Source organism: Nelumbo nucifera, chromosome 5, assembly GCF_055504915.1.
Source record: "Nelumbo nucifera cultivar China Antique chromosome 5, China Antique-T2T, whole genome shotgun sequence".
NCBI lineage: Eukaryota > Viridiplantae > Streptophyta > Magnoliopsida > Proteales > Nelumbonaceae > Nelumbo > Nelumbo nucifera.
In genome coordinates, this window is record NC_142653.1 from 5,008,325 (window position 1) to 5,023,747 (window position 15,423).

General features: G+C 41.2%; 2 protein-coding genes across 6 annotated transcripts in view; both read right to left on the bottom strand.

Annotated features, from left to right (window-relative positions):
• Positions 1-8,933: 8,933 nt before the first annotated feature.
• Positions 8,934-9,612, bottom strand: PSRP6 (plastid-specific 50S ribosomal protein 6). The gene has a single exon (XM_010247309.3). It carries the CDS (start codon positions 9,482-9,484, stop codon positions 9,191-9,193), a length of 294 nt encoding a protein of 97 aa, XP_010245611.1. The 5' UTR covers positions 9,485-9,612; the 3' UTR covers positions 8,934-9,190.
• Positions 9,613-13,295: 3,683 nt separating this feature from the next.
• Positions 13,296-15,423, bottom strand: part of TOR (target of rapamycin) — a 134,816-nt gene continuing 132,688 nt past the window's right edge. For all 5 annotated transcript variants that reach the window (XM_088888344.1, XM_019196265.2, XM_010247311.3 and 2 more), the window contains exon 58: positions 13,296-13,473. In XM_088888344.1, coding sequence (XP_088744470.1) covers positions 13,455-13,473 — 19 coding nt within the window. In that variant the 3' untranslated portion in view covers positions 13,296-13,454. The remainder of the gene's footprint in view (positions 13,474-15,423) is intronic.

Here is a 15,423-nt window from a genome sequence, read left to right on the forward strand (position 1 = left end):
ATGGGGAGTGTCAATGTGTCGTGGTGACAAGGGAATACTTGAGCTCCGCTCTCCCCTATCTGTAGAAATGAAAGGCATTGCTTAAACGAGTTGTGAATAGGGATGTCAACGGGAATTTTAAGGTACTTGATCCGTTTATCAAAATCCTAGGTTTGGGATTTTAGTAGACCTGGGTTGGGTTGCCGAATGCCAAACCCTAACCCTAAATGTGTTAGGGTTGACCCATGGGTCAATTTGGATCATCTCAAAAAGTAATTGAAATTTAAAAAATTAAAGAAAAAATATATAAAAATGCCAAGGAATTAACCTTAAAATTCTAAATATAAAACAAAAAAACTTGAACATTTAACAACTCAAAGAGTGAACAATAAAGAGTAAAGACTAAATAGAAAAAATTAAAGAGTGGAGACTTCTAGCAATGCATAAATAGTCCCAATTAGATTTGACAATCGGGTCAATGGGTTGACTCATGACCCAACACAATCCAACCTAATTTTTTCAGGGTTGGGTCATTCTCACATTCAGGTAACTACATATGAGACCCTAACCTTGCCTTTTCAGGTTGGATTGGGTCGGGGTTCACGGGTTGGGCCAACTCTTTGCTAAGCCTAGATTTTAGATTAAAACTCTATAGGTTTGAGTTTTAACTTTAGGATATTTTATACTGATTATATCTAGGAAAAATTCCTGATACCCTGTATTTTTGGGTAAGTCTCGATTTAGTATAGAAATTCAAAACGTGTCATTGCAGTATCTGACTTTAAAAGCCGTCAATTTAGTCTCTGTTGTTAAAAGTTGGTCAGTTATCTATATCACGTGATGATAAAATTTAAAAAAGGTCAAAATTATCCTTCGAAGATGACGCTGTTAATTGTCTTCTACATTAAAATTGAACCAAGATTCATAGCATGAAAACTTGTGAGGATTTGACAGCCGATGGCACGAAACTCCAGAACAAATTAGCCAAAAAGAAGAATCAGATCAAACTCTATAGAAGAGTTGGCCATTTGAGATTACTTCTTTATTGTTGAGAGAAAGAGAGAGAGATGATCAGGCGTTGGGAATGGGCTAAGAGATGGTATTTAAAGGGGAGGAATCAAGAGAGAAAGAGGGAGAAGCGAACAAGCTGTTTTTGTCTTTCTGAATTCACATATTTGGAGAAACGTTAAAACCAAGCAGAATTAATAATAGTCCACTCATTTGAAGAAGGGTTAATTACACTGCAGCCCAATGCAGAATACTGAATTATAACCCCCATAGTCTATTAGTAGCCCCCCTTATAAATCACATCCTGTCCATGAATTTGGTATCAATCCACGAGCAGGATTCATCCTTCTTGTACGATGGGACTAATGCCAATAACCAAAATAGACATCCGATGCTGTATTTTCCCTTATTGGCTGAAATCCCAATATCAACATACCACGTAACGTTCTACCTGAAAATCTCAATACTTGGTTCCGAGATGCACGTCCGCGGCCAACATGATCTGGATGTCGCCTCCTTCTGTGACAACCCCTTCATTGTGGTTGCCATGGCTGCTGTTAGAGTCACTCTTGATCGAGTAGATAATAGCTAAGGGTTGAGACTGCTGAGGGTTGTTTGATAATAGCTAAAGTAGTTGAATCCCATGATTTTTTTTGATCAGTAATCAAAGTAGATTTCATTACTTGGAGAAAAAAAGATAATACAGAAACATGGGCAGCCTCGGCTACCAACAATAGAAAACATAGACAAATTGATGATGAGTCTCACGATTGAGCCCAGAAGCACTTTGCTCTGTTTGCCCCTTGCGTTGCTAGATGGTCAGCTAAGCCATTTGCCGACCTAGGAGCCCATTGAAATATCAGCTGCATATCCCTTGAGAACCTCTTGAACTGTTTGAAATTGTTTCTGAAAAATCAAGGAATCTTTTCATTCTGCTTAAACCAATTTATTACTATTTTGGAGTTGCCTTCAACTATTAGCTTCCGGAACCCCATTTCCAAAGATTTCTGCATCCCATAAAGTACTGCCTTCAATTTTGCTGTTACAAAGTCACACACCCCAATGAGACCCGAGTACATTCCCAAAATCACTCTGCTTTCATTAAATCCCATGATTTTTTATAGTGAATAAAATTGTTTTTGCCTTCAGTCTCAAGAACAACATCTTCTTTTAAGGGTAGTGATGAAGGGTGATTTGACATGACCTAGTAAGAAGGGGACACGTAGATGCGATCTGCTCGAGGGGTGACAATTCAGTCAAACGAACCCATTTCACAACATTCGGAGCTCGAGTATCCAACCACCTCGACCTAAAAAACCATCTCGACGTAGAGACATCTCAATACCCATTCCAGTTCGGGGCTAAAGAATTGAAGTGCCAGTTCGGAGCTAAAGAGCCGAAACACCACATAATCGACTCCAAAGGCCTCCCCAATGGACCCCGAATTTCTTGGGATCATGATGAGACTCGTCCTAGCTCCGCCTGAATCGGAGGTAAACGATAAACCTAATCAACATATTGCTCTCCTTAAAAAATGGAACAAACCTTATCTACATAGCCCGGAGATCCCAGAGCTCTTTCATAAGGCCCACGACTACTCCATTATATAAGGACATGAAACCTCAAGGCAATGGTACGTGTGATTATTTTACTCACTAGCATTCAAGCACTCAAGTATTCAGCTCGCATTCACAGTATAAGTACTGACTTAAGCATCGGAGCGACCTCGATGGGTTAGCTACCCCGGGTTCTCTGATCTACTATTCTGTAGATTGGTCTAGCTCCCCGTGCAACTGGAGATCGGATCGTCTTCCAGCTAGGAGTATCTAAATCGCACATCATCAATTGGCGCCGTCTGTGGGATACGATCGAAAGGTCATCCCAACTTTAGTTACAATTTTATTTTTCAATTTACCCCAATGGACTCTTCTAGCAACACCAGAAAAAGTATTGAGATGAACGTCACCGGGGGGAGGGGGGCAAGATCAACAATCAACCTTCCCCCAAGGTCCTATGGGGCACTATGCAAGTGAGCATTCTGCTACCCCCAGTGGGCGCAACTTTCTTCGAGCCATCTGTGGTCCCTCTTGGAATCGGGCACTCCTAATTCCATGACCTCGTTTAGTGCATTCGGACGATACAGATCTACATGCAACAGTACTATCTGTACCAATAGTACCAGCAATAGTTCCCACCACTACAACCGATTCCACTCCGACACCTAGAGTTGCATCAGGGCCAGAACCCAAATCAGTTAGGAACTAGTCAGAACGTCAACCGATCCCCCCATCGGGGTGAGAGGACCTCACAAGTACCGATTCCTCCCAGGGGTCAGGTTTCGCCCCGTGGGAGGAGAGACAGTCAGCACACTTCTCCAGCCTCGCAAGAAAATTTTAGAAACAGGTCCGGGGATAGTCAGCTCAACAGGGCCAATCCACCTCGGCACTCCTAGCAGGAAAATGACCGCTCACGAGGAGATAATAATCAGCCCAAAGTCCGAGGTGCAAACTTGAGGCAGGACCTCTCTATCCCTCGTGATAGCCAGTGCGAACCCCGCAACCAAGAGAACCTAGCAAGAAGGAACCAGGATCTACCTCATGATAATGTCCGTAGTGATGCCGAAATACCAGACCAGACCGAAATCAACAATACCAATGCCGAGCCGGTGAAGAAGCAACAACAGTGACGTCGCAAGACACGTCGCTCCTCGGCCAAAAACAATTCACCGGCGAAGCTAGGCCAACAAGCAGAGCAAGCCAAAGAAAGGGAAGAAGTGAGCTTGGTGGCTACGAAGACTGCGCCTCCATTACTTTGTCGGTCATCTCCTCTGTCTCCCGAGCTCTTGGCAACTCCGATGTCGAAAGATTTCAAGGTACCCCCGTTAGACAAGTATGACGGGTCGTTTGACCCCAACGATCATGTGGATTCCTTCCAGTCTCAGATGCACCTAGCTGGGGCTGACAAGTCCTACATGTGTGTGGCCTTCTTCACTACGTTTAGGGGGTAGTCCGAACTTGGAATCGGAACCCCACGCCGGGTTCATCAAAAGCTGGCCCCAATTTTTCGATCTGTTTACTACTCACTTCATTACCAGTAAGAAGTGCCCGAAGTTGCAAGAAAGCCTTCTGAACGTGGTTCAGAGGGAAGGAGAATCAATCGGAAACTATATAAAGCGCTTCAACGATACTTGCTTGTAGATACCAGACCTCGATCCAGCGGTGCAACTCACTACGACAAAGAAAGGAATCACCCATAAAGAGTTCAAGTGGCACGTGGTAGCTAACAAACCAAAAGATATCACTGAATTCCTCAAGCTAGCAGATCAATTCATTAGTACCGAGGAGGAGATCAACCAAAAGTTCGACAACCCACCGCTGAAAAAGAGGAAGAGAGAGAATGAAGGAATGAGCAATGGTGGGTAGAAAAGAAATAAAGGAAATTCCCCGAGCAGGGGAAGAAGCAAGTCAAGAAGTCGGTCCCCCTCGCATACCCACAAGCAAGGTCGGCGCTCCAGGATCCCACCTGTGGAGAGAACAAGCTATACGCCTTTGAATGCTAAGCGAGGAGAGATCTTAATGGTTATTAAGGATTCCTCCTTCGTCAAATGACCTCCCAGGTTAAGGGGAGACCTGGCAACAAGAAACCTAAATGTCTACTGCCATTTCCACCGAGATCATGGACACAACATGGAGAATTACAGGAATCTTCGCGATGAGATAGAGGAACTTATCCACCGCGGGTACCTGAAGAATTACATATTGTGAGAAGAGAGGGGGCAAGTAGACCGACAGGTAGATCGATAGGAGACCAGAGGAGGAATGGCCCCGAGGTCAACAAGTAGAATGAGCAACCACCGCGACAGTTGCTAGAGGAAAGACCAGTCCACGGGGTGATTAACATGATCACCGGTGGGTTCATCATCGTCGGATGTACGTCGACAGCTAGGAGGACCTCGGTCTGCGAATTGGAGAACGAAGGTGAAAACCCGCCAAAGCGACCTCGACTCGAAGAACCGATCTACTTCACTAAGGACGATGCACGCGAGATCCAGTACCCTCATGATGATGCTTTAGTGGTGAAGCTAAGAATTAACGACTTTGAGGTAAAATGCATCTTGGTGGACTCAGGCAGCTCAACAAACATACTCTTCAAAGAGACCTTTGACAAATTACAGTTATAGCAGAGCGACCTAAAACCGGTAGATACACCTTTGATAGGGTTCAGCGGCGAGGAGGTCAGACCTCTTGGTCGAATCATAGTACCCGTGGAAGCTGGCACGTGGCCAAACATTGTGCGATTCGAGCACAAATTCCTGGTAGTCATGACTACCTCCCCCTACAACGCAATAGTAGGTTGGCCTATCACGCATGTTTTATGTGCGATAGTATCCACTTACTACTTAGCAATGAAATTCCCAACTGATTACGAAGTGGGAGTCGTGCGAGGTGACCAGCTCGAATCCCACAAATGCTATGTGGCTGCCTTGAAAGGAAAAGTGAAGCTGGCAGACGATGTTGAGCTCAAGTGACCGGTGGTGTATACCGACGAACGAGTTGCCCCGAAAGAAGAGATGGTCCACATACCAATCTCTGCCATCGAACCAGCCAAAGCTCTTCATATCGGTGCCTCTATCAACGAAGCACTTCGAACCCAACTAGTAAGTTTCTTACTTAAAAATTTAGATATTTTTGCTTGGTCCGCGGCAGAGATGCCTGAGATTAATAAAAAAATTATAACTCACAAACTTAATATTGACTCTTTAGTCAGGCCAGTAAGGCAAAAGAAATGCAACCTCGCCCTGGAACGTTGGAGGGTAGTTGATTAAGAGGTTGGGAAGCTCCTAGCGGCAGACTTCATCAGGGAAGTCCATTACTCGAGATGGGTGGCTAACCCGGTTCTGGTAAAAAAGCCAATGGAAAATGGTGCATGTGCGTCGACTACACCGACCTGAACAGAGCCTACCCGAAAGACTGCTTCCCATTGCCCAAGATCGATCGCCTAGTGGACGCAACCTCAGGGCATGAGTTGCTGAGTTTTCTGGGTGCCTATTCCGGTTACAACCAGATTAGGACGGATGCTACTAACGAAGACAATACCGCTTTCATAACTGAGCTCGGGTTATATTGTTACAAGGTCATGCCCTTCGGATTGAAAAATGCTGGGGCAACATTCCAACGCCTTGTAATTAAGATTTTTGAGCCGTTGATCGGCAATAAAGTAGAATTTTATGTTGATGACATGGTCGTGAAGACCTAGTTTTCAAATTCTTTACTGGATGATTTAAAAAATGTTTTTCAAATTTTACGAAGATATAACATGAAGTTAAATCCGAAAAAGTATGTCTTCGGAGTCACTTCGGGTAGTTTTCTAGGCTATATAGTCAACCGACGCGACATCGAGGCCAACCCAGACAAAATAAAAGCGATTCTAGATATGAGACCACCCCGAAAAATAAAAGAGGTCCAGAGGCCGACTAGCCGAATAGCCACCTTGAGCCGCTTCATATCTAAATCGGCGGATCGGTGCCTACCCATTTTTAAAGCCTTAAAAAAGAGCAAGGATTTCGAGTGGACTGAAGAATGCTAACTCGCTTTTGACGAGCTGAAAAAATACTTAGGTACCCCTCCAGTTTTAACTCGACCCAAAGAAGGGGATGTGTTAAAACTATACTTCTCTGCGAGCGATGAAGTGGTTAGTTCGGTACTGATCAAAGAAGTAGATTGGGTTCAACGACCCATCTACTAAGCAAAACTTTGCAGGATGCAGAAACTAGATATCCGAAGATCGAGAAACTAGCATATGCATTGATCATAGCAGCCCAAAAACTTCGCCCGTACTTCTAGGCTCATACTATCGTTGTTCTCATTAACAAACCCCTGAGGCTGTTTCTGCTCAAGCCCGAGGTGTCTGGAAGATTAATGAAGTGGTCCATCGAGTTGAACGAATACGATATCTGGTATGAGCCTCGACCAGCAGTCAAACCTCAGGTGTTGGAGGATTTTGTAGCAGAGTGCACGTTCGGCACAACGACCCCCCGAGTTGATCGAGCTCGCCCACCCGACGGGAGCATCAACCAGCGCGGCGCCAACCCTAGTTAGAATGGAACCGACCTGGGACGAGGAGCCCTGGATCCTCCACGTCAACGACTCGTCCAACCAGTAGAGGAGCGACGTAGGACTGATTCTGTATGACCCAAGCGAGGTGAAACTAGAGTATGCTCTCCGGTTCGGATTCAAGGCGTCAAACAACGAGACAGAATATGAAGTGCTGATCGCCGGACTAACCTTAGCAAGAGAAATGAAAGCAAGGCACCTCATCGTATCTAGCGACTCACAACTAGTGGTCAACCAAGTCACTGGTGAGTACGAAGCCCATGTTCTCTGATCTACTATTCTGCAGATTGGTGCATCTCGTCGGGTTCTCTGATCTACTATTCTGCAGATTGGTCCAGCTTGCCGCGCAACTGGAGATCGGATCGTCTTTTGGCTAGGAGTATCTAGATCGTGCATCATCAAGTAGTTTTGATATTTTAAAATTAATAGATGGATTGTTAATGATGGGGACGTAATTGACAATTTTTAAGAGTTCGAATATTGCAGTGCCACGTTTTGAAGTTTAGGTACTAAACTAAGACCATTTCTAAATTACAAGATACTAATTGCCTTATATTTATTACGAATACCATATATATATATATATATATATATATATATATAATAAAGAGGGTTGAGAGAGGATGCAAACCTTTGCCCTTGTATCCCATTATAGGCATCTTTAGCATTGGCCTAGGCCTATTACACTATTTTTATTTAAGAGAGGCATTGCATTTTACTAGTGTGATAAAACTGGGTGCAAAGTTCAAAGCATCTAAAAATGCAAAGAATATTGTAGAAATAATTTAAAGAAATGTATTTATATTTGGGACAATATATAGATATGGTGGAAAAATTAAGATACACACGATTCACCATGAAAATTCAAATATATATTAAAAATATATAAATTATATATAATCTACAAATCTAACTCTTCCGATATATGGGATGCCACATATTTCATGGGTTTTGAAAATTGGGAGAAAAATGTTAAATGGATTTGGGGCAGATTTGAAAATGTGGATAATTTATGCGGGTACCCGAACTGTTGCCATCCCTAGTATTCATTATATGGAGAGCTTTTCATGCTCTAGGCTTTTAGCGCTAGCAAAGGCCTCAAGCACAATACCATCCTTAAAAAAAAGTCCAATGGTCACCAAAAATCATTGGCGCTCAATTATTATTTTTTTACACTGATGACCGAACCACATGGTACAAAAAGACAATCTCAGCCAAATATATGTTTTCCTCCCTCTGCTTTCAGCTTAACTATGTATGTATTTAGTATAGCTTTTGTATTTAATTTGTCTTTAAAATCGACAAAAATATTTGATAAAGCATTTATTGACAATTAGTCACTACATCAGCAAATTAGTGAATAAATGTTCAACTGTTGGGGGAAGGCATTAAAATGAAGCTTCCCCCAACCATTGATGGGCATATAAATCAAGATTAACTTTTGTGAATGACTGACTATATGTAAAAATAGAAATAAAGAGACAAATGCTGATTTGGTGATGATATGACAGCATTTATCAAAAACTCCTATCATGAAATTCCCACAAAACCAAACATACGCTATGTTAAGAGTGACATCTTGATTATTCAGATCTTTATAAACCCTACAGACCGAGTCTGTATGCTGATAGAAATAAATATAATGAAACCTATAAATGCTGAGCAATGAAGTGTTAAAACACTCTTCAATCAAAAGAGGAGAAAAAGAAACATATAAGTACGAAGTATACCATCAAACAGGTGGTGGGTAAAGGCATCCGTTTCAGTTTTTTGCTGTATATAGTCGGGTTCGAGATTTATTTCGAGCCAAAGAATGACACAAGCAAACGCATATCACGTAAGTCCTTCCGACCCGCTTCAAATTGACCAAAATATTTTCGTGCAAAGTTACAGAACAGAACGAAAATCCACCTAATCTATAAACAACATAGCAAGTACTAAAGTAACAGTCAATCAAATATCCGATCAGGGGGCATTTCATTCATCGATCCATAAAGGGGAATAAGCAAAGATCCAAAAGAAGAAAAAAAAAATACCTAACGCATTAAGACGACGATAATAACGAAGGGTAGGGTGAACCGTCCTCGTGGTCATGGGTTGTCGAGTGGTGGTTGAGGAGGGGCAGAGTCATCAGAGGGAGCAAGCGTCCAATCGGGAGGGAGTGGAGGTAGAGGGGGATAGACAGTTGGGCGACGCCTAACATCCCAAGGCTGAGTCTTCTTTGGTCTTGTCTTCATGTGGTGCGCCGTTGCCTTCTTCTTTGGCCGAGACGAACATTCTATCACCATTCCCATCCCTCCTGCTCTTCCACCTTTTGGAGCACCCACTGCTAAGGACTTGTTGGGCACCATGACCCTCGTTCCGAACAACGCCGAGACCGACATTCCTTCGTTTCCTTTCTCCTTTCTTCTTCTTCTTTTTCTCTTGATTCCTATTAATTCTTCTTTCCCGCTACTTCTCTTTTTCCCTTTCCGCTTGGACTGAGTGAAGAGTGATCGATGAACGCTGCTGGCCTCTCATTTCTGCCAATAACGGATAATGCTGAACTACCTACCGTGTCAAATGAGCGCGTGCGACTCACGTGATTTAAACATTTTAATCAAAGGAACCAAAAGCAGGGTAACGGGCCTAACGGCCGGTTAGCCCATTAAGACGAGTTCGGCTTCAGTCAGGACTCGAACAGCATTTACTGCCTTGCATTGAGAATATCCGGAAGCCGAACTTATTTGACATCACTCGATTCATGTACGGCAGTAGATTCTACACAGCAGCGACTGACGAGTTGGGGTCTCCCACCAACAAATTTGTTGTTCATTAAAAAATAATCAAACTAAAGATGTAAAAAGAAAAAAAAAGGGTTTCTTGCAGATATGGGCAACTTTTGCCCTTAATATCAATAAAAATAATATTTTTATTTAATAACTAAAATAGGGTAGCTTTTTTGGAAAAATATCAAGAAGGGGGCACTGTTGCTCATCTTCCTCCTCTGCCTTTGGCCAAGTAATAACCGGTCATGTCCCAAAAAGCAAACCGGCGGCCACATTCGAATCTTTGATTTGTTTGGTGATCTTCTGCAAGGTGTAGATGGGATTCGCTGTTGTGTTGGTGGCATTGTGGTAAGATGTACCAAGGAAGGCGAAGACAAACTCGGGCGAGTTGGGCAGAGAAGCATGATCACTTTGACCTATAAATGAATTCCTTTTGCTTCGTTGCAGTCTCCACCGGAGCAGCTGGAGCCATTATAATTAAGCTGTGTTTACTTTCTTAAGTTTCTTCCAAGAACTAAATAACCAATTGCCTCTTATGCTATATAGCCTATATATCATTCTAGTATGTATCGATTCTTTTGACCTCTTACTGTGCTATATCATGTTAGTAGGCTGTCTGCATGGATGCCAAAAGAATCGTCACTTATCACTACTCTATAGTTGAACAGAGGCTAGTTTCCTTTTACATCCAACTAGTAACCATGGATAGTAAAATATACTATAGATGAATTTAAGATCTCTGGTTTTTTGTAAAGACTAAGACCTATTCTTTGTGTGCTATTTATGCAGAGGAAAAGTCACTTCGTCCAGTGTTCTCCGCCATGATCTGATGGAAGTGCGACAGAAGATTTCCTCTTGGATAAATGTAATTCCTCAGAGAAGGTCGTCAGGCAGCTATGTTCCTTGCTAGGATTTCACAAAATGGGCTCAGTTTTGCGGAAAGTATCTGTTTCCTACCTGCATGCATCTGACCAACTGCATTTTACATGTTAATTTTAGAGTTTAAGGGTTTAGATATGAAAATCAGAGGTGGTTGGATGATTCATCCCATGACAGGAGCGAAGTAAAGCCCTTTGTTTTGCATGAATGAGAACGTGCTAGAGAATTGGGATCAGCTCCTCACAGAACGCACCTGTACTGGGAACATCTCACCATCAATAATAAATACAAATACAAAAGATATTCCCAATGTGTGGTCAGGATATGCTGTGAAATTGGTGTGAGGTGCGCTCTGTGAGGAGCAGATCCGGACTTCATGTTAGACATAGGGATCACTTCCGTTGTTCTATTGTGGGAAAATCAATTAACATTAGTTATATCAATTGAGCTTTGGACGGAGAGGATCAAGAGACGAGCACAGCAAGAGACCACATAGAGACTAAACAAAGGTGGAACCAGTTTTTACGTTTTTTTTAATTTAATTTAATTTATTTTTTTTTTTTTTGGGGGGGGGAGGTGGGAAGGGCACGGATAGGGGGGTCAACTATCCAAGAATTAAGTAGGGATTTTGGGGCATAGGAGGACCAAGCTCCCCTGGTCCCCTGTCTCTACTGTGCCTGTGCCCATTAAATCATTTATTTTGTACTCTCCGAACTATTATAGATTTCAATGTTATTTTAGTGTGTAGGTAGAGAGATACAGAGACCGTACGAAGAAAGTCACATGCACTGTGTAGGTTGATCCCACAAGACCCTCCATGTGTTACAAAGAGGAGGGTTTAGAACTGTAAATGGACTTCAATGTTTGATATCCAATTTGATTCCCAATCTAATTATCCTGGGATTTGAATGTTAAAACTTGCATCTGACCAATAATCAAATTGAGGTCTTAAAGGCATAGTTGAGGTGTAAACTTTAAATCTTAAGAAAAAATTTATTAAACTTATATATCAAATTAAAATGATAGAAGGTACAAATATCTATAAAATATACATTTATAAGCAATAAGTTTTGGTGGTTAAGCATTAAATAAAATAATAACTAAATATTGATGCTAGATCTATGATAGAAGAAAGAAAACAACTTAGTTGATTTGATATATGCAAAACATAAAAAAATAAAAAAAGAAAAAAGTCCATTAGAAAAAGAAATGAGAAAGATAACAAACTCAAGATGTAAGATTTAGAATATTAAGAAAAAACCTCATTTCTCACTTGATTAAGGAAATGAGAAAGATAACAAATTCAAGTGTTTTTCTATATATTTTGGACTATAAATAAAATACATAATATATATTGTATTAAATCACTAATGGTCCATTTGGTTCGTAGTTGAAACTGGAATCCAAATACTTTGGAATTGGAATGGTCTATACGAATAGCCTGTTTGGTTCAAATAGGAATCAAAGTGGGAAATGAAATCAGCTGGAATGCCATTTCATCAGGAATGGGACCCAACCAAACAAAATCGGAATGGCCAATTCCGATTCCAGACCCCTATTTCCACGAACCAAACTGGATCCAAGTAATCATTGACAATTGAGGCATATTTTTACACCTCAAGCTACATGAGGCTTAATTACATGGTTACATCTTATTCTGACAAAGGTTTAGGCCTCAAAGTGTGAGGCACTCAGGCACATGCCTTGAGGTAAGATCTGTGTGACATGAGTAACGCCTCAAAGCTTAAGCCCTTTAAGCTGTGTTTAGTTTGGAAGAAAAGGTAGGGAAAGGCAAGAAAACCTTAACAAACCTTGCATATTGCTTCCCTACCCTTCCTTTCAAACCAAACACAACCTTAACCTTGAAGCAATGAATCAGCTAATATGTGGATTTAACCTCATCCAATATGATATTTTATATTTATATACATTTATTCTGTAGGTATAGGTAAAAAATAATTAATTTTTTAAACATCCTTTTTAATTTTTTGTTATTTTGAAGACAATATGATGGGCACGGTTTAAATTCAAATTGGATTCAGATCCAAAGGTTTGATAGTCAGATCAGTATGAGGATGTAGCTGGATTCAAATACAAGGGTTCGAAGATAGATTAGACGAGGATGTCATTGTATCGGAGTTGGTTACAGCCCGATGTGGGTCTATTTGACCCATTAGCAAGCCCTTCTTTTTAGAATTGCTTAAACTACAAGCCCAGGTGGTCAAGTTGCATTTACACTACAGTGCCCCAGAAAAATGTATGCGACACTTTGCGTGTCACGGGCTTCACCGCTGTGGTAGTGTGTTACAAAACTCAAAAATTAAAATAAAGCTAAAACGGAGTTCATGCACATAATACACAGGGTTACATGAGAACAAAAACTATGAGAGCACTGAATCTAGCCGCACATCGAGAACATCTCCCATAAATGTGGAGAGATGTTACCACTGTGCGGCTGGATGTCCGTACCTGCATAGTGTTGGCAGAATTTTTGCTTTCAGGAGATCCCATCATGGGTTACAGGGCTATTGCGTGTTGTGCGCGAACATTGGTGAAGAAAATGATAGGAAACATTGACATTCATTTTCCCTTTTGACGTCTCTTACATGATCACGGACTTTACAGTGACAGACATCATAAGAAAAAAAAAGGGGTAGGGAGGATATGTACACGCCATATACATAATATATTACAACTAATTCCCTGCTTACCAAAATGGACACCACCTGAAACAAGAGAGAAGTAGCAACTGTTAGTCAATTTATTATTATTTTTTGAAAAAAACGGAACAAAATAAATAACCCAATAATGGCATAAAAAGATTATCTAGAGGCAAGAGGTAGAGGAACAGACAATATTTTATTGAATGCTTTATCAGTAATTTAAATAATCCAAGATTCACATGAATCAGCATAAAAGGAAGTTACTAGAATCTGGGCCCCTTGTAACTTGCCAGGTAGGCACAATGGGACGTGGAGGCACAATAAAGTTCCTCTGTAATCTCAGGTAGGCAAACTATTTATGATATGCATGAGTAATAATTAGACTTGATTAACCAAATTGATTTGTTTATTTTTGATAAAAAAACTGGTTTCTTTAAAAAGGGATTCAAATCTAGGGGAAAAAAAGGGGGGAGGGGGGTAAAAGGGAAGCTGATTAACCAAAAAAAACTGGTTTCTTTAAGAAGAATTGAGAAAAGAGAAACAAAGTCTCATCTCACTCCATGAGAATAGAATGAGACCAAGGTAAACGAGCAGTTATGGCAACACCAGAGAGTTAAAAGAACATGAACAAAATACATAAAACAGCAACCAAACAGTATCACTGTTCATTTTTAACAAATTCCTAAAATAGAAGGAAATAAACAATTGGAAAAGCACGTACTTCAAATGCAGTAGAGAGATTGATTGAAATGATAAATACCGTCCAAGATGTGTTTACATAACAATCATTGTTTGGTAGAGACTTTTGGGCTGTCTTGGATATTGTGACAGAGGATGTTAAGAATACACAGCTCTAACATTAATTCTTAATAAAAAAGGATTAGAGGAGAAAGGGAAGATAATTCAAATCTTCTTCTTCTTCCTTATCTTTTCGCCATCTTCTTCTCTTGTATTGCTACTCTTACTTCTCTTCTTCCTTTTTTTCCCTCTAATCTTCAAATTTACACCTAATATTTGAGGACTGATTTACATCTACAACCGAGGGGGAGCAACAGGTAACATTGGCTGCAATGAGTAATAACAATATGGGGAAGAAAAGTGACTCCAAGAAAGCTGATGATAAAGACAAGTTGTTTTGTACCCACTGTTGGCGCTCGCGACATGCATGTGACACATGTTGGGAAATTAACGGGAAGCCCAAGTAGGTAGTGAAGAACCAAGAATAGGGTAACTGTGATGGTGAACCTCTGAAAGATGTAAAATAGTTTCAAAGGTTAGTGGGGAAGTTGATTTATTTGTCCATGACTCGTCCAGACATTGCCTATTCAGTTGGGGTTCTGAGACAATTCATGCACTTTCCTAAGAAACCTCACTTGGAGGCAGCAGAGAGAGTTCTTAGATACTTAAAAAAGTATCCAGGAACATGTCTACTATTCAGTAAGCATAATCATCTAAAGGTGGAAGTCTTTACAAATGCTGGTTGGGCAGGTGCGGTGGAGGACAGAAAGTCCACAAGTGGGTATTGCACATTTGTGGGAGGAAACCTAGTGACCTGGAAAAGCAAGAAACAAAGTGTGGTAGCAAGGTTAAGTGCTGAAGCGGAGTATAGGGCTATGGCACATGGGGTGGTTGAAGTTCTTTGGCTTAAAAATCTTCTAGGGGAGCTTGGAGTTGCTGTTCACAATCCTATGTCTCTTTATTGTGACAACAAGGCAGCCATTAACATAGCCAACAATCCTGTCCTACATGAGAGGACCAAGCACATTGAAGTGGACAAACACTTCATGAGGGAAAAATTGGAAAGAAAGGAAATTTGCATCCCTTATGTCAACTACAAGGAACAACTTGTTGATGTCCTCACAAAAAGACTTCCATACTCGCGGCACAATGAGTTGTGTGACAAGTTGGGTATGATAGACATATACAGCCCAACTTGAGGGGGAGTGTTGTGAATCTTATTTATTGGTTCTGTGTTAGTATGTTGCCAGCCTAGTCTATCTAGGTGCTGACAGC

Excerpts from the sequence above, each read along its gene's own strand:
- PSRP6 (XM_010247309.3), bottom strand. The coding sequence starts at position 9,484 with ATGTCGGTCTCGGCGTTGTTCGGAACGAGGGTCATGGTGCCCAACAAG.